This window comes from Anopheles gambiae, chromosome 3, assembly GCF_943734735.2.
Source record: "Anopheles gambiae chromosome 3, idAnoGambNW_F1_1, whole genome shotgun sequence".
Taxonomy (NCBI): domain Eukaryota; kingdom Metazoa; phylum Arthropoda; class Insecta; order Diptera; family Culicidae; genus Anopheles; species Anopheles gambiae.
In genome coordinates, this window is record NC_064602.1 from 70,751,749 (window position 1) to 70,771,014 (window position 19,266).

The window sequence follows — 19,266 nt, forward strand, 5'->3', positions numbered from 1 at the left end:
TATATCGAAACAGTCCTCCCAACCTTTGTGCCTTTGCAGCTTTGGTTTGGTTTCATTGTTCGGTTCAAATGTCCAGCCCCCCCTGTATCGACCGACCGCACCCCCAGTTCGCCCCAGTTAAAGGGTGATAGCCGGGGAGAAGGAGTCTCGTGTGCTCTCGCGCGTACGTTCAAATGAGCTATTTCCACGAGAAAGTGTGCAGCGGTAGGGGTAAAAGACTGCGGCGACAACTTTGCTGCCGGCAGCAGCAGCAACAGCAGCCACAGAGCACCGCCGCAAGGAGTCAATCGAGCGTGTATGAAACGAGCCTCCTACTTTCGCTTTTTTTCGCGTACGGGCACAGCCCGACACTGGGTGAGAAAGGTGTTGGCCTCCTCCTTTCGGTGGTTGTGTGCTGCGAGCTCTGTGTATATGATAATAGCAATAATAAAAGCAACGAGTGACGAATCAATCGCAAAATTGCCAACTATTTGGTTCATGCAATAAGCGAGCCCGCACGCTGCGTTTGTCTGCCCGCCGAAGAAGCAGTGGGGACGGAGTTTGGAATTTTGGGACATTCGCTTGGGTACCACGCGAATGTCATAAGGAAGTCAATGACAGGGGCGTGGGGCCTCTGTTAGAGTTAGGTAGAGGATGTAGAGGAGGTAAAGTGTGCAAACGGTCGACAAATTACGTCGCTCACATGTCGGCCATCGATCACTGCATCCTAACGGGCCGCGTAAATAACACTTCACGCGCCCTGATGGATAACGCTAATCTGTCCAAGAAGTTGTAGATGTCGTAGAGTGTGGTTTAGGACCCGAAGTGTATGCTTCTGAATGAATTGATCTTATTTTGGAGTAGCAACACACACACACACAACAAAGTCAACACAGAATGGTGGGGACAGCACATGCAAAACTTTATGCTGGAAAAGGGTATTGAGTTAATCGGTAACACTCATATCCTGCGCCATACAGTGTAGCTCGTAACCACCATTTCGGGTTTTACACAAAATACCGCTTGCCTCCTATAGGTTTCGGGGTCAACTGGTGGAGCTCGGTTTTTGATATGGTTATTGTTGTTTTGTTACCGCTGCTAGCCAAGCAAATGCTGGTGGCTGTTGTTGTTAGTTTGGTTTGTCCACGTTACGTTACATTTAAGACTGCGGGCTAAAATTGGCATTAAAGCTTCCCGTGGTAACGAGATTGTATCCTAGAGCCGGTGATGAATTGGTTTAGCCAGTGTAAGATACAGCAAACACGTTTTGAACATTAGCTTTATGTGAAATTTCTGATAATATCGAAAGAGATTTTATTTCTTGATTTTCAATATTATTATTATTTTTATTATTATTATTATTATTATTACTATTATTATTATTATTATTATTATTATTATTATTATTATTATTATTATTATTATTATTATTATTATTATTATTATTATTATTATTATTATTATTATTATTTTTATTATTATTATTATTATTATTATTATTATTATTATTATTATTATTATTATTATTATTATTATTATTATTATTATTATTATTATTATTATTATTATTTATTGTTTAATCTTATTATGTATTTTTGACGCATTAGTTTGTATATAATGTTGCCTTCATCACTTCCTTCTTTTGCATATCAATCCTTGGAATTCAGTCATTTTTTCTATATTATTAATTCTAAAATGATGTCTTGGTGTTCTTGTTTTCGGCATTTTTTAGTACATTTCGTAAGCAGCTTACTTACATCGCTTTGAAAAGATTAAACTATTTTTGTTTTACTTAAAAATATTAAAATGCATTTATTTTATTCATAATTCAATAATTCATGTTTACGATTATTTATAGTGTTTTATAGCGACATGGTAAGATAATAATAGCTCTGTGTGCCTTGTTTACACCCCAGGTATCTGTTCCGATTTGCAATATTGTTGCGCTAGCCCGAAATTCTGAAAGTCTACTCTAAACTTATAACTAAGGTATTACATGTGACTAGATGAGATGGACGAAGGAGAAAAAATAGTTAAAAGAAATGACATTGATACTGAGAGTAAGAAAGAAAAGGACAAAAACAGAAAACTGTCAAATGAATGAAAAAATCATGGTAAAGAAGGGAAAATAAAATTATAGATAATAATAAAAAAGGAAAACTTACAAAAGAAAATTACAGAAAGAGGTACATAAACTTATATTATACAAATAAATCTTATAAATTATTAAAACATCGGGAACATGACACAAAAGCATCGTTAGGACCATAATGGAAGAAGCATAACAAACCAGTATAATATCCAATTTGATTTTGTCAGAGTCATGCCAACATCGCTGAAACGAAATCTACCTTATAGTCAAGTACTCAATCATATTTCATTCAAATAATGTCACCCCCGTCGGTTCAATTTCCGAAGCAGTAGAATCATCTCATTCCCACACACATACGCACACAAGCTCCAAAAATCGGGCGTCGATTATGTAAGCGTCAAGATTTCGTACACACCCCCTAGTTCCAGAGAGCCTGTTCATGCTCCACAATACTGGTCCGGCGTGCGTACCGGCAGTGTGTCCCTGTAGTGTAACCTGCCGCTCCGTGCGAGTACCAACCCGTTCGTGTACGCACCTCTGCGGCAGTTAAAACACACTTTGCACTACATATCAAGATCCTCGCAAGATCGTACGTAACCGAACGGCTTGGTGGTTTCTTCGCGGACCCGTTTCTTGAACAATTGTAGCAAAGCTGGCAGAAAACCAAAAAACCAGTTCCACCTTGTGGCCTTCATTTTGTTATTGTCGTTTTTTTATTATGTGGGGCGTTTTGTTGCTGGGGCTGGAGCTGAAATAAAATAGTATCAACCACCGTTTCACCCTTTCACGCACGCAGTTCCTTTCAATCGGGCCGAACGCAATGTGGAGGTGCATTGGTTCATCTGGAAGTTGACTCATAATGGACCCACGTGCCAGTGACGTAGCGTGCATTTGGAGTTCCCCTTTCGAAATAGGAATTGACAAATAAATATGTATTGAGTGAAAAAAAAAGTTCCAGATAACAATCGAGACCGTTTGTCGCCGGCAGCAAAAATCGTCACCAATGTCGACTATGTCGACTAGTTTTTTTGAAAAAAAAAAAAACTAATCGACTAGCTTATTACTAGCACCTTGTTGGACAGTCAATCACTCGCCGCTAATGGAGACATTTCTGTTTCGATTCGAAACTATTCGACAGCAATAAACGATCACGCTAGATGCACAGCGTGAGAAAGCTATGCACACCGCTTTACGCAAACATTTGTAACTGCGCACGTGTAGGTCAGAGCCCGTCCCGATGCCACCGATCGAACGCCACCACTCAGATGGCTAAAGGAAGGTGGCCGGTTTGCGAAAAGAATGTCAATGCTAGCGAGAGCATTAACGTGTCGGAGACGCAGTGTCTCACACAAAGGTGGGCTTCGGACGTTTTCGGACGTTCCATACGTTCGGAACCTGATGGGTTCCTGAGTAACGATGCCTGAGCACAAACTGGGCGAATCTTTTCGTAGAAAAAAGGTCAACTCCTCCCTCACGCAATAAAACGCACGCAAACGGGACGGGTTAAAGACATGCTGGGACCCGGGAGGTCACCTGTTTTTTAATTTATTACTGAGCGAATGTGTTTTTTGTTGGGCGTAAAACTACAGAAGGAGTGGGTTTGTATTTATTTTTATGTCTATTACTCACACACACACACCCTATTGATGTACGTGTTGATGCTCGTGGGTACAGGGAAGCTTTGGGGTGAAGGCTAGAATGGGTGTCTTTTGGACGGTAACGTGCAGAGGAGATAGAATCGCTGCACTGTACTGTGCGCTACCGTGAGTGGATAGGCTGCCGGTAGAGCTGGAACCGTAGCTTTGTGATTGAGAAACTTTGTTTGAGGATAAACCCTGGGAAGATGCTCCGTAGGACACGGTGGCTGCAGTGCTGCCACCATTTGCTTGCGTTGGTGGTGGAAGATACTCTCGTGGTGGTAGATATTCGCGAGTTGGACTAGATGTGGTTGGAGTATCCTTGGAGGAAGAAGATTGAGAAGAACCTGTCGCAATGGAAGAAGTGGCAGGCGCTTTCGGTGGCAGATACTGTTGACCATTGTTAGCTGCCACTTGTTGGTTTGCGTAGCTGTGAGTAGTAGTGAAACTGTGGCCATGGTTTTTGGAAGCTTCCTGCCATCCTCCAGAATTTGAAATAGTCGTTTGTAGCTTTACTGCTGGAGCGATGTAGAAGGCAGAAGGTTTTGCTGGAATCGTTGCTGCCTTGTATTGGTGCGATGTAGCATAGCCAGCCTTCGTTTCCTTCCAAGCCCCCTCAGTTGCTGCGTAGTTGGAGGAAGATGTAATGACCGTCGCTGGTTGGGACACGTGAAGAAGGCTGGAGTCTGTTGCAGGAACTCCATAGCTTCCTGATGGCTGTTGCTGGATAAGCTTTGGTGGAGCGACATCGACGAGCGTTTCAATAATAGGTGCCGGTTGAATATGTTCCTTGTAGGTGCCGAAAGATGCTGACTGCTGATTGCCATGCCCTTCGTAGGAAGTGGATCCGATCGTTAGACTTGCTTTAGGAGGAGTATAGATGATGCTGCTCGACTGTGGAGCGGTGTAGTGATGCGTTACAGTATGTCCGATTGTAGAACTAGGACCGTAAGAAGCAACTGGGACGTTCTGATGTTGTTGATATCCAGGTCCAGAATATCCCGAATGACTCCAGCTACCAGCATTGCTTACAGTCGCTCCTTGTACCTTCTGAGCTTGTTGATATCCAGTTCCTGAATATCCTGATTGACCCCAGATGCCATTTGATCTACTCACAGTCGCTCCTTGCACCTTCTGAGCTTGTTGATATCCAGCTCCTGAATATCCCGATTGATCCCAGACGCCAACGTTGCTCACAGAAGCTCCTTGAACCTTCTGAGCTTGTTGATATCCTGATTCAGCATGACCAGACTGACTCCAAATGCCAGCAATACCCGCAGTTGCTCCTTGTACCTTCTGAGCTTGTTGATATCCAGCTCCTGAATATCCCGACTGATTCCAGATCGAGTTAGAATTACTCACAGCCGCTCCTTGCACCTTCTGAGCTTGTTGATAGCCAACTCCCGAATATCCCGACTGACTCGAGATGCCATGAGCATTGCTCACAGTGGCAGATGGTACACCGTACGAAACAGTGGCATGAATCGGTGCAACAAGTTTGGTATGTTCCTTCAGCGTACAATCATGCACCGGGACAGGAGTGACATACTGATGGCTGGAAGCGTACTGCACCGGTACGGTGCTGTAGGTCAACGTCTTCGTGATCGGAGCCGCATAAACCGTACTAATTACTGGCTTCGCTTCATACCGAACCGGTGCGTGATCGGTCGAACCTTTTATTGGGTAGGCTGGGGCGACTGCACCGGGAACCACCAGCTTGCTGCCGACGATGGGAACGGACTTCAGGTCGAACGAGGTAAAGCTCGTTGCACCTTGATAGTGCTCGACGTAACCAGCGCTAGCTAACGCTAAAGACACGGCTAGTACTACAAACTGCAATGGAAAAATAGAAGAAAAATGAACATAAAATGAGTCAAATGCCATGGGAAATAGGTTAAAATTGTGCAAACCACAGTTTAAAACTTACAAAACACTTCATGGTGGATGGATGGGTTTGCGCGATTTCGCTCACGCACCGTGTACCGTACGCGAATGTCGCCCTTCGCACGCAGGATCGCGGGTTATATACACCAATGCACCCGGGGGAAACGCATAAAAGGGATAAACAAAAACAGGGACACTGCCATCATCCCATGTCCAATGATTGGTGCGCATTGTGCGAGGGCCAAACCAAAAAAATAAGGAGGAAAACCCCCGATGTTCTGCCCCTCCCAGCGAGAGAGAGCGCCAGAAACCAGTATTTCGGTTACATCCAATTTCCCTTCGCCGGAAGAAGAGCGACAGAGAAAGTGAGGCAGACGAAGGCAAAGGATGGCGACGATAAAATTACCACTATGTTTGTACGACCTGCCTCGCGCGCCCGTACGCCGATCAAGGACAGGCGTCCCATTGAGTGATTCGTGCCGTTGGCTGAAAATGTAAATTCAACCGCCTGATGAGTTGTCCCAATGTTGGGTCGGTGTAATATGCTGCTACATTTTATTCGATTGATCCTCTCGAAGTTGCCCATGCCGCGCGGCTCAAGTGGACGATCGTACCCGTCCGATCGTCGATCTTCGATTAATCACTCCATCCTGTCAATGTCAAGCGGCGCGCATTGGCGCGCTGGCGACACAGCACACTCTTCAACCCGTGTAGTGAGCAAGTAAGAAAAAACACTCGACTCTATAGCGACGATCAAAGCATGGTTAGAGCTTGATAGTGAAAAATTTCATTCATCAAACAACTACGCTACTGGTGCGTGCTTGTTGCCTGCGTGCTCCCGAAAACGGGGGTAATGAGTGGTGAACGGGCACAAACCGGTGAACTAAAACTCGCCGCCGGCTACTACCGCCGGTGGCCGCCGTGCGTGAATCGCATTGCGCCGTGCAAAACATCGCCGAAGGTTAAGGTTTCACACCGTAGCTGTTCAGCGACGCAGCGAGCCTAACCTTTCTCTAGCCCGGGCAAACGCTCGCACAAACGAGCTGACCGGGCTGGCTAGCGGCAAGGTTACGGTGTGTGTGTGTGTGTCTGTATTTTGCCACAGGAGATGCGAAATAAACGCGGGGAATATCCGTTTTGTTGGTGGAAGTACTAATGCCTAATGAGTGAAATATACGTTGGAAGGCACTGAGGGTGGGGATGAGACGCGGACCCTTTTAAGGTCAGTTCAATCTGCAATCGGTGGTGGATGACATGAACACCTCCTTTTAATATATTGCGACCGTTTACGGAACGAAGGATATAAATCATTATCAATATCAGCTTGCTATGGGTTGTTCGATGATTATACGCTAAAGAACTTGTATTTTGTTTAGATTTTTCTCTCTCTTTTATAATCGTTTCAATGTTTCCTTTTATGAAGAGTTTGACAAATAATGACTCAGTACGGTAAACTATTTTTGAGGTTCGTCGCTTACACCACCATGTCACTATTTGAGTCATTTGTTTTTTTTTTTTCTGTAAGAAAATCGATGGTATTTACTGGATTTGTTGTTGATATGAAGGCAACTGGCACAGCAATAGAGTAAATATTTAATTTGTTTAATTTGTTTAATTTGTTTATTACTCGTTCAATGGATAACAATGGATCCGTGTGAATGTTCTTAAGTCTAATATTAGATTAAAATAAGTAGTAAGATCATCTTAATAATTCGCTTCTAAGGCAGTTTTTAAAGGATTGCACTGAGGTTCCAAAATCAAACAAATGACGAACTTCGTTAAACACCCTAATCATGGAGTTGAGGGGGTCTCTAGATCCATATCCAGTTCGACTACGGTTCAGGGCAAGTAACGGACGAGAGCGAAGCTGAACAGCAGGCGCGTAAAAGTTTAACTGCTGGAGTAGGGAAGGACAGTCGATGTTATTTTGCAGTAAACCAGCCACAAATAGTTGTTGTGCGGTACGGCGTCGGATGTGGAGCGGTTGCAGTCCGAGGAGCAGAAGTCGCGATTCATAAGGTGGTAACTGACTGCCAGGTGGCCAAGGTAACAAGCGTGTTGCGTATCGGGATAAGCGACGCTGTATCGATTCCATTCTCTCAGAAAGTCTTTGGGTTGAGGGCTTCCAGACGACACAGGCGTATTCGAGTACCGGGCGGATAATACCACAGTATAACGCTTTGATGCAGACTGGGTCTTTGAAATCTCTTGTTATCCGAAACAACATGCCAAGCAATTGATTACCTCGGGTAATCACCTCCTCTGTTTGCTGGTCAAATGACAGCTTTGAATCAAGTATGACTCCGAGATCCTTCATAGTATTAGTGCGTTCTATTGGTAAACCGTTAACTGTGTAGCTGGTATTCTTAATTTCTCGTGCGCGTGTGAATGAAATGACTCGGCATTTTTCAATGCAGAGGCTCAGGCGGTTTCGATTGCACCATTGGTGAAAATCGAGAAGGTATTGTTGTAGCTCGGAGTGGTCTGTGTCATTTTTTATCGTCATGTAGATTTTAATGTCATCTGCATACATTAAATGATTCGCTGCTGGTACTACATACGATAGGTCGTTGATGAACAGTACAAACAGTAGTGGACCCAGGTTGCTACCTTGTGGCACACCAGATGATGCAATGAAAGACCTTGAATGGCACCGTGAGAAAGATACAGCATACGATCGATTGACAAGGTACGATTCTAACCAGCATATTAAATTTCGCCCAAGTCCCAACTTGTTCATCTTGGCTAAAAGGATGTTGTGATCGATGCTATCAAAAGCAGCCTTTAAATCCATATAAACTGCATCTGTTTGAATCCTGCTATCCATGTTACGGAGACATTGTGATGTAAAGTCAACAAGGTTAGTAATCGTCGACCGCTTTGGAACGAAACCGTGTTGTTGAGGGCTAATATAGTGATATGAAGCCGTGAGTAAACTTGTTTGGATCACTTTCTCAAAAACTTTGGCTCCAGCACTGAGTGATGTTATGCCTCTATAGTTGGCTGCATCTTCCTTGTCACCTTTTTTAAATATGGGGACTATCCATGAACTCTTCCAAATAGAGGGGAATTCTCCTTGTTGCAGCGAAAAATTAAAAATTTTGGTGAAGATCGGCGCAATGGACTCACAGCATCGGCTGAGAATGATGGCAGGAATACCATCTGGGCCGGGACTAGCTTTGGGCTTGACTGCTTTGAGCACATTTAGAACAGATTCTTGCGATATATTAGTTAAATTAAGGTCGATGACATCATTAGGAGTATTAATTAAAGCGTTGGTGATAATATTGTCGTCAGTAGTTGAGATTGTGTATGCCTCCTCGAATCTACACGCAAATATATCACACATATCTGAAGCAGTTGAACCAGCTCGGTCATTGTGGTAAATCGATTTAGGTGTCACATTTGTACTATTGTGTTTCTTACGAAAACTCCAGAGAGCTTTGGGCCTTTTGATAAAATTCTTCTCCAACCGAGACAAGTAGCCACCGTAGCGTATTTTATTGTAACTACGGTACAAGCGAGTTGTTTCATTTAATATGCTTTTGTTAACAGGTGATCGGTACTTCGTATATTTTTTTAATGCAGCTTCCTTAGCTCTTTTAAGTTTTTTTAGGTGGCGGTCAGACCAAGCAGGGCCGCTCTTTGGTGTGATAATTGGTACACACAAATCAAACGAGGATAAAAGAAAGCGTATAAATATCGATAAAGCTTCATCAACAGAATTAAACTGGCTAATTCTGAACTGGCTATTAAAATTAGTTATGAGCTCATCAAGCCGAGTAAAATTGGTTTTATAAAAATTCATCCTAGGTCTACTTGCTTGCGTCAGTGTAGGATTAGGCATTGTGCTTGGAATTCGAACCGTTAAATCGATGGCTGGATGGTACAGGTCAGGAGAGACTAGTGGTGTTGGGCAGGGGTGCAAATCGATGCAGTAAGTTGCGGCAATAAAATTTGCGAATACTAAGTCGAGCTGCCGGTTAAACGAGTTTTTGATACAGCTTATTTGATAAAGATCGCTAGCGTTAATTTCATCCAAAAACCGGGATCTGACCGAAGATGATGAATTTGCCACATAGTGCGCGAACGATGATGAGTGACCAAATGTTTGTTGTGCTAGTGACCACGATACTGCCGAAAAATTAAAATCTCCAAACAAAAATATTAGATCATTAGTTTTTGCATGGTTTACTATTGCACTTACACTTTCAATCACAGATGTAAGAGTATCTGTGTCGTTAGCTCGATTAGGAGGAATGTAAACAGTCCCGATGAATATCGTGCAAGATGATAGGCGAACGGTAACCCACACTTGCTCAAGTGAGTTACGAGGTAGAGTGAGTTCACGGGTGTTCAATAAGGATGAGCATGCGATCAGTGCGCCACCACCACGAGTATGCATACTATTAGACAAGCTACGATCACATCTATACACCGAATAGCCCGGGTCAAACAGTAGCGATGATGGAATTGAATTGTCAAGCCAGGTTTCGGTGAGTATTATTATCTGATATTTAGCGTCCAATGTGTTCAATCCAAATTCTGTGAGTTTGGTACGTAGTCCTCTAACATTTTGGTAGTGAAAATGTATATCACATGGTTTCAAAGCAGTGTCAGTCGGTTTGGCATGTGAAATGTTTTTAATATCGCGAACTGAAAACATTTTCAAGTGAGTTGCTGTGTTAGTGCGTGCGTGGTCATTACATGAAGTGTTAGTGTGCGAATAGCGACTGGCTGATGCTTCTTGTGTGCGTAAGCTTCATGAGCTGTGTTCGTGATGAACGTCATTGTTTTGAGCCGTACGATCAGCTGGGATAGGTGAATGCTCCATATTGTGCACTATTGGTTGTACATTACTAGGTGATGAACTATTTGGCTTTTCATTGATGGTTTGCTCTGCCGGTTTCGGAATATTATCGATAGGCACTGCATTGATGCTTTGAAGTGGGGTTTCATGTGCATTCATCGGTGTGAGACAAGCCAAAGGATGGGATGATGCTGGACGGTTATCACGTAGTATAAATTCACGTACACGTAGATTAGAAGGCCAAACCGAGGACGATAACGCAGTTTCACGAAGGTGAGCCGGGATGCGAACCTTAAACGACATCGGTCTAGCCAAAGTAGTGTCGAAATTTTTGCCCATCAAGCTAAATGCAATGACGTCGGTTGTGGCCAGCCGTCGTTTCACAGATTCCACGACTTAGCTAACGTGCCAGGAGCAATGTTAGCTAAATGAAGCCACATTTTGGGTACAAAGCGGTTTTGAACGGTTGGAAGGTTTGGAGAATCGTTATCCGTGCCATAAATAGCAATTGGCTGGCGAGAAGTGATGTTATTTGTGATGTTAATATTGTTGTGCTCAGCTAGTGACGGTACGGCTATGTTATTGTTGATATTGTTGTTATTGATGTTTGTTGTTCTTTTGGCGACAAGCGAGATAGCAGGTGAAGTGTTTGTAGCACTGACCAACTCGGAGAATAATCTCTTCGCTGGTAAAACTCTGCGCAATTTGGCAGGAGGGTGACTGCTCAGTGGTGTTCTCTTCTGCGATTCATTAAGCTGCGATAGACCAGTACGAATTTCTTTTGCTAGAGGTTCAAGGGCAGATTTGAGACTATTGGCGACGGCATCCATTGTTGTTTGTATGCTCGACTGGGCCAAAGCTTGTTTGATGTAATTAGTGCGAGGATTAATAATCACATTGTTGCACGCTAGGCAGCACCAGTGGAGTTGTTGGTATTCGTTGGTTAGCTTCAGTGCATTCTCGGGAATGCGCGAACAGCGGATGTGGAACGGTGAGTTGCAAATATAACAGCTAATCAGGTCTTCGGTGATCTCGGTTGCGCAAGAGTTGCAAGTATGCTCCATTTTGAAAAGGAATTCACAGGTCGATGCCTTGACCGGTTAATAGACGCACTCCGCGGGTGATGCGACCGACGAGCAATTGAAGAAGAACTAGCACAATTGCTAAAAGTATGTATAATACGTTGCGGGCAAGCTCACTACACAACTTTTTTACTTATAGAAAACTGATTGTTTGTTAAAATAACCGAAATACGGAAAATAAATCACGGAGCTATACGTAAACACGTTAACAAATATATAAAGTCCTGGATAGCTCAGAGACTACAAGACTTTAAGGAATCAGCCAAAAATATTCAAATATCGAGTTTCTTATTGAAAAGATTGTGAAATAGATTGTCAAATTGGCAAACAGATATTTGTCTGGTGAAATTTTAGAACAAAAATTAGTAAACAAGTTATGTATGTAAGTTGAAGTGGTCCGGTGGTACAGTCGTCAATTATGTCAAAAATACAAGTTTATAGCTATAACATACAAATTATTTGAGCCACAATGGCGGGAAAATAACGCCTTAGCTGTATTGTTTAATTCTCTCTTAACGAGGACACTTTAAACTAAATGTACAGATATTCTTACGGAGTGTTTTGTTTTATTGTTTTTGGATTCTCTCTTATCTAGGTGTCTCTGTAATATTTCAATTAATGGTTTGTGAAGTCAGGCAAATCATATTAGCGAGATAGAAATTTCATCATTCATCATCGGGGCTCTGTATCTTCTTCTTCTTCTTCTATTTGGCGTAACGTCCTACGCGGACATGCCGGCCTTTAAAGGCTTTCAAGACTTAATTCATTACCACACGCAGCCGGATAGTCAAAATCCTTGCTACGGGGGGACGGTCCATTCTTGGCTTGAACCCATGACGGGCATGTTATTGAGTCGTTCGAGTTGACGACTGTACAATGGGACCGCCCGGACTCTGTATGCAATGGACAATTACGTTCCGCCATATTCGATTCATCATTTATGTACAAAGATGTTCTCAAATCGTGTTCTTTTCTATTTTTGCTTTTTGAAATAGGTTTTATTTTACTTTTAATAAATATAGTATCAAACAGTTCTTAACATTTCTTGACAAAATATTTATACTTTAGCCAAAAAATTCAATACTTCAAAAGCTCAGGTGACCAAGCCTGCCATGAATAGGCGTTGGTTCACATTCTTTTCAGGTGGAAATAATCTAGGCTGAGCATGTGGTTGCTAGTTTAGATCTAGAGATCTAGTTTGGCGTGTGGTTTTGTATGAAATGTGCCATGATTTCAGCCACCAACTGTCAAACTCCATGTAAAAATGCTGGCTAGTATTGTAAACCCCTTCTTACAGGGTTTTCGAGGATTATATAGACATGTTCAGCGAGTTGTAGATTCGTTCAGGCATATAATAAACTATTTCAGCGAGATATAGAATTATTCGGAAGTAGGCGTTGACATGTTCGGTTATACTGTAGAGCTGTCACTTTCGTACCCCTTGGACTGCAGCTTGCATCATTCTCATCAGGAGGTAAACAAACGGTTTTCGAAAAAATATGCTTGTTTCAACTAATTTTTGTATTAAACAGCTTGGGGAATGATTATTAGCTACTTTTAGGACTTTTAAGAATGAAAAATTGAACCCTGCGGCACAGTGTGTAAACAAAACAAATGACCGCACTACAGAATCGCTGAACAAGTCAACGCCTACTTCTGAACAATTCTATATCTCGCTGAAAGAGTCTATTATATGCCTGAACGAATCTACAACTCGCTGAACATGTCTATATAATCCTCTAAAACCCTGTAATTAGAATTCTCATCCATTCTCGAATCACAACTAAAGACTTGCTCATGCAAAACAATTGACATAAATAATAACATCGTTGAGGTTAATGTTAGTCTAAGAAGATCGTATGAGCTTCAATACACAAAATTACGGTATCTTGTTTGCTATAAACGTACTCGAGCACTTTTTACTTATATGAATTCTACAGTCCTAGTTAAAAAAGTTATTTGAACAATATTGCACCATGGGATTTTGAGTAGTCATCCTAGTCAAATTGGAGTTTTTCCTACGTTTTTTTCGAATATTCTTGAAGTTCTTGTGTCTTTTAAGGCTTCAATTTCACAAATTTGTTTGTAATACAAAGTTTTGTAATACTTGTAAAGGATTCCGACGTCTTAGATATGCATCCATGTCTTTTTCATTGATCTTTACCTATACAAATGACATTACACTTGCTTTCGGATTAAAGTAACTATGCCCCAGACAGCAGCTTCATTCACAATAATTTATGTATTTTCAACGAAACATTCAACATCGCGTTGCAAAAAGAAAAAAGGTTCATTGTGCAGTTCCTGAGCAGGCGTTTCCTTTCCCGCGGGATACCGTTCGGCCGCATCCTTCTTACCAGGCGTAGTGGGCGGCGTTGTCGGCGTAGCTGACGTGCGACACATGAGCAGCCGGCGCAGCGTAGCTCACCGTCTTGGCAGCAACGACCGGGGCAGCATGAGCGTACACGGCGGGCTGATGATGGTACAGCGGCTGATGCTCAGCGACCAGGGTCTTGGTGTAGGTGGGCTGCGACACGTACTTGGTGTAAGCGGGCTGGGCCAGGAGCGTCTTCGTGTAGGTCGGCTCGGCAACGACGTGCTTGGTGTAGGTCGGCTCGGACACAAGCGTCTTGGTGACCGGGGCGTACGCGAGCGTCTTCGTGTACTCGACGTTCTTCACCAGCGCCGGGGCGGCCTGGTAGTGAACCTGCGGGGCAGCCTGGTAGTGGACCTGCGGCGCGGCATAGGACACCGTCTTGGCGGCAACGACCGGGGCGGCATGAGCGTACACATGGGCTGGCTCCTGTGCGTACACCGTCTTGGTGTAGGCGGGCTGGGCGACGACCGTCTTCAGGGCGGGCTCGTGCACGGCATAGGTCTTGGTGAGCGGAGCAGCGTAGTGGACCGCCGGCTCAGCATAGGTGACCTGCTTGGCGACGGCCACCTTCGGCGTTTCGTGGCGGGTGATCGAGCTGTAGCTTACGGCCGGAGCGGACGAGTAGTGTGCGACCGGGGCGGCAGCATAGGACAGATGGTGGTGCTCCGGTTCGACGTAACCGGCACTGGCGCAAGCCAGGGTAGCGAACAGAACAACAATCTACGATTAAGAAGAGAAGAACGGTTTACTGAGTCATATCTTTCACTAAACGACACAGTTTGGTAGTACACTCAGGATCACATCGAGAACTTTATTGCACAGAACACACATAACACCTCTCTGGTAATATCACACAAGTCTTAGATCCTTTCGATCACACACGCTGTGGTGTCTCAACCTTACCTTAAAAGCCATCTTGAGCGGTTTTGCTTGGTAGGTCTGCACTAAATCGAAGCTAGCGAAGTAATGATACCTCTGGAAGCGTTTGGTCTAATATTTATATGAAAACACATACCGCTGCTCGGTGTTCACCGGCGCAGATCGAGCTAGTGCGCCCCGTTCGCCGCACCGAAGAAGCCCACCTCCGAAGCGCGCGAAGATGATGGGGGTGACCTTCTTCTTGAATGAATAATCGTAAAAAAGCGACAACAAACTTCGTCCACAGCCGCACAGAACTATCACACACTTTGGCCGCCCGACGCGATCGGGCGATGGAAGGTTTTTGGGGGTAAATGTTTGGAGTTTCGAATTTTGGAGCCGCCTCCCTTCCCAGTCACACTGCTTCCTCCCTAGAAGGGGGAGCAAACCTGAGCGGGGATCTTCAATGGCAATTTCTCACCTACAAACGCGCGCGAAGAACTCGAGTGAAGCAGACCGTTCGTTTGGTGGTGTTTTTGGAGGTTTTTTTTTACTCAGGAGGTCTTCGTCTGGTATCACCGAACAGTTTTCTCAACCACAGCTCGGTTACGGCCATTACTGTTTCTACAGTGTTTTTGCTCGCTGTGTTTATTTTTGTCGCAAGCTTGTTAGCCGATTTTTATTGTCCATTTGGGGGTGAAGTTGCCGCAGGCTCATCGGGGGTTGCCTCGTGTTGCCTCTTGGCGGAATGGGAAATAGATTGATCCTTCACCATTGCGTGCGAGGGTGGCAAAGATCGTAGTAATCCGTGACGTCACGGTACGGTGGCAGATGAAACCGAAAGCATTGGCTGCAACAATCGCCACTGCAGTATGGTGTGCAGTGTCAAAGGTTAATTACCTAGCTTGGTTTGGTGGGTTCTGGTCTGGTAGCCGTACGATCACACCTATCATCTTGCGTTATTGTTTCCAATAGCGGACGAGGACGACGAGCACAATAAATCACTTGAAGCTCCGATGGTTGAAGGGATTTTCACATAATTATAAGCCACCCGAAAAGATGCGTTGCCCCAAGGGTTTTTGTGCGGACTGGGGGAAGAATAATTTATTGAGGAAGTGATGCGACCTCTACGCGCTTTACGCGATGAAGATCTCGTGCTCATGTTTCTAATTGGATTTTGATATTGCTTTGTCTTCCCTTCCGACTCCAATCAACCGAAAAAATACCTTTAAATTCCTTTTCATGATGGCAATATTTTGCAACATGCGAACATTACACCATTTCTTTGCACGCTACCTACCACCACGGCGTGACGTAAGGGCTGCTGGTGTACATCAGATACAATTTGTTTTTTCGTGTCTGTTTTTTTTTCTTCTCCTGTCTTTGTGTCGTTAAGCCTCAAGGCCACACGCCGATGTACGCGGCCGTACCTTTCGCGCGCAGGTGACATATTGCCAGGCCGTGCCAAAAAAGGAGCTGCTGGATGCGACTCGATACGCAATTCGGGGTAGGAGGATAAACATCGTGGGACATGCAAACCCCAAACAGACTGATGCTACGTACATTGTGCTGCTGCTTGCTCTCTCGTACAATAAATTATGGTACTACCTTTTGTGTGGAGCTGAGGTTGATTGAATTTAAAGTGAAATTGAGTTGGAATTAGATTGAACGTGGGGAGGGACAAGAAAGAGAATGAGAATTGTGCACACATTCTTGACTTGTTTATTACAATTTATCTTTTCAGGAGTTATAGCTCTAAGCTATATAGATTTGTGCGTTTTCCTATGTGAAAACAAGAATACAATTTATTACAATTGATACAAAGTTGGATGTTGGATTATGTTATCTGAGACATTTTATCTATATTTTTTGTGTTTGCTTTCTTTCCCAGTCATTTAAATTGATTTTTAACATCCCTAACCTGGAACGACTGAATAGTCTATATGTAGTGTCGCCGACTCCTGTAAAGAAAAGACGTGGTTCAAGTCGCATCAGGACCATATCATCTCTTATCTATAGTCTCTTAAATAGCTACATATCCGATTGCCTGTAGTGGGTCTAGTGTAGCGGTTTGGGTACTAAGTCTAATTTTTACTTGTATATAAAGTTTAATGTAGGTATTTACTTTACATTAGGTCTTTTATACTAAGAAAAAGAAGAAGGTAATGTAGAAATTGTGTACAAAAGTGTCTGGATAATAATTACAGTCTCAGAAAAACATGTGCAATAAGCTTTTCTTCTTGATTAGCAACAAATTTAGTTGATCTACGCCTGATCTGTCAATGGACTTGGCAATGGGAAAATTCAATCACCTGGTGATATCTTCCCAATCTATAGTGGAAAACTGCAGGCATTCTATGGAATTTGCTAACATATAATGGAATCTGTCAATTAAACAGACGGAGGCTTTGCAAACTTACCACTTCCATGCTATTTTTATCGTGTAAGTATTGATTTTGTTTTAAAATTTTGGGTCTTTTTATTACATTATTATTACATAAATCATAAATCTTTGTTTTTTCTCTCGCCTCCTCGGCCTATCTCTTCGATACCAACCCGTACAAACTATTCACAAGCCTGGCTGTCCTCTCTGTCGCCTTACGTTATTGAATAACCTTATACGAGCTCGTTCGCTTCCTTTCGTTTCCTTTCTCGCTCTTTTTGACTGAATGATTTTCACGACACCTTTTTGGAAACTATTTTTACAACCCGCAAGCGCAGCTTCGGCGAAGAATTGAACACACGCTGTCGCTACTTTGTTTTATCCTCAATTATCGTTGAAGGTTTAAAGTTTTGTAAACGCATATAATAGGCACCCCAAACCACCCCGTCACTGTGGCAGCTCAGCGCTCTGGGTACGGTGTCGATGCGATCGATGCCAACCGCGAACAATCGGTTTCGTCGGATGTGGTGAGATTTTCGGGCGACATTTATAAACAAAACACTGCGACACTGGTTACCGATGATGAAGCCTTGGAGGCTTCTATGTCTTTTCTTGAGTCGGCACGAGAAGCGATTTTTCCATAATCACAACAAACGATTGATGGCATCTGTTTCGGTGTGTCGGTTTCGGGTGTAGAGATAATTGTTCCGAATGAAGAACGATTATAATCCACCACTGTTCCAATGACGAATACAATTGAATCACAACCTTGGCGTAAACAACGTACGAAATAAACAAAACAAAACTATAACTCAAATTTATGTGACGAAAAATTGGCATGCACGCGCATTTGAATGGCACACTAATTCATTAAATATTTCATCTCGATTTGAAGACGGACAGGCGCCACTAATTTAAAAATAGCTCTTCGCTCGGCACGCGGGTTCAATTAACGTCACACCACCAGTCTGTCATCGGCTCATCATTTGCATACTCGTCCCGTTTCCATCAACCACGCACGAGCGAGCCTCCAAAACGCTGCAACCGGATTGCATAATTGAATTGAAGAAGCAACCGTCCGGAGATTGATCGTACGCGCGTTCATTCAACCCTACCCCAACTCAGTACGGTGACGACCGACCGACTGGTTGACGACAGGGTTGGCCAGCACACATGCGTCTCACGTGCGCATCATCAGGCACAGGACAAACATGCGAACAGCTGATCATCTTCGCGGTCGATGGCGCATCTTCTGTGGTAGCTTCGAGGGGAGTACAGAAGGTGGAAGAGAAGCAACATCGTACCGGTTACGTCTTCATTTTCTGCAGATGAGCTCGTCGCTCTCGAACCGGTTTGCTTGCCCGACACTACTTTCGAGTTCAATGTCAATGACTGAAGATGGCCAACGGAGCAGATGAACTTGCGTACGAGCAGCATGGGTCTGTGTGTTTTTTTCTGTTTATGTTTTTTCGGGGGGCTTTTTTGGGGTCACGAGGAATTTCAATGGCGCTAGCACACGCTTTAAACTCCTTGAACCGATGAGGACACACTAGCAAGTGAGATCTACCTTAACGATCATGTTGACAGATCAGCATGTCACACCGGAAGTTGTTTGGTCGGTCGGAATTTGGAGCTCATTAATCCCTACCTGCACCGATGCCTATTTGTGAGGCTAGGATTAGCGTTTAGTGTCCAACTGAGAACTTAAAGCCTAAACTAAGCCCACAGGCTGAACTCCATTAGTACATCATTTCACATTTGTCAGTAAGTTAGCAGGAGTTTTGTGATTGATACCCGACCCAAAAGCCATCAGAAATAGCTCCAATGACTTAATCCACCTGTCTGACAGGCAAACACAGCAAACTGCAAAACCCTTCAGGGGGTAGGGCTTTCTTCTCCGACTTCCCTTGAGGCCCATTAATCATTCCAAGCCACCTGTGTGGAATCGCTTCTCCACTGTCATGGCCCGTGATCACCCTGAAAGGGCCGTCGTCGTCGTCGTCGTCGTCTAAATTAATCTGTAAGGGCTTTTCAGTCGGGTGAAAGAACTGAAGGCATCATCTGGAGGTATTGGAGGTTCTATTGCGCAACGCGCAAGACAACCACGCTCAACCGCGATCTACGAGTGTTCGTGTATGCTGTACGTTGTAAGCAAGAAACCCAT

At 43.8% G+C, this 19,266-nt stretch overlaps 2 protein-coding genes across 2 annotated transcripts; both read right to left on the minus strand.

The window, feature by feature from the left end:
* Positions 1-3,385: 3,385 nt before the first annotated feature.
* Positions 3,386-5,647, minus strand: LOC133393160 (uncharacterized). The gene is made up of 2 exons (XM_061656619.1): positions 5,636-5,647; positions 3,386-5,541 (listed from the first exon to the last, which is right to left on the minus strand). Exons 1-2 carry the CDS (start codon positions 5,645-5,647, stop codon positions 3,712-3,714), a joined length of 1,842 nt encoding a protein of 613 aa, XP_061512603.1. The 3' UTR covers positions 3,386-3,711.
* Positions 5,648-13,707: 8,060 nt separating this feature from the next.
* Positions 13,708-14,875, minus strand: LOC5667920 (cuticle protein LPCP-23). Its single transcript, XM_564018.3, has 2 exons — positions 14,765-14,875; positions 13,708-14,581 (listed from the first exon to the last, which is right to left on the minus strand). Exons 1-2 carry the CDS (start codon positions 14,774-14,776, stop codon positions 13,838-13,840), a joined length of 756 nt encoding a protein of 251 aa, XP_564018.2. The 5' UTR covers positions 14,777-14,875; the 3' UTR covers positions 13,708-13,837.
* Between the last annotated feature and the right edge of the window lie 4,391 nt (positions 14,876-19,266).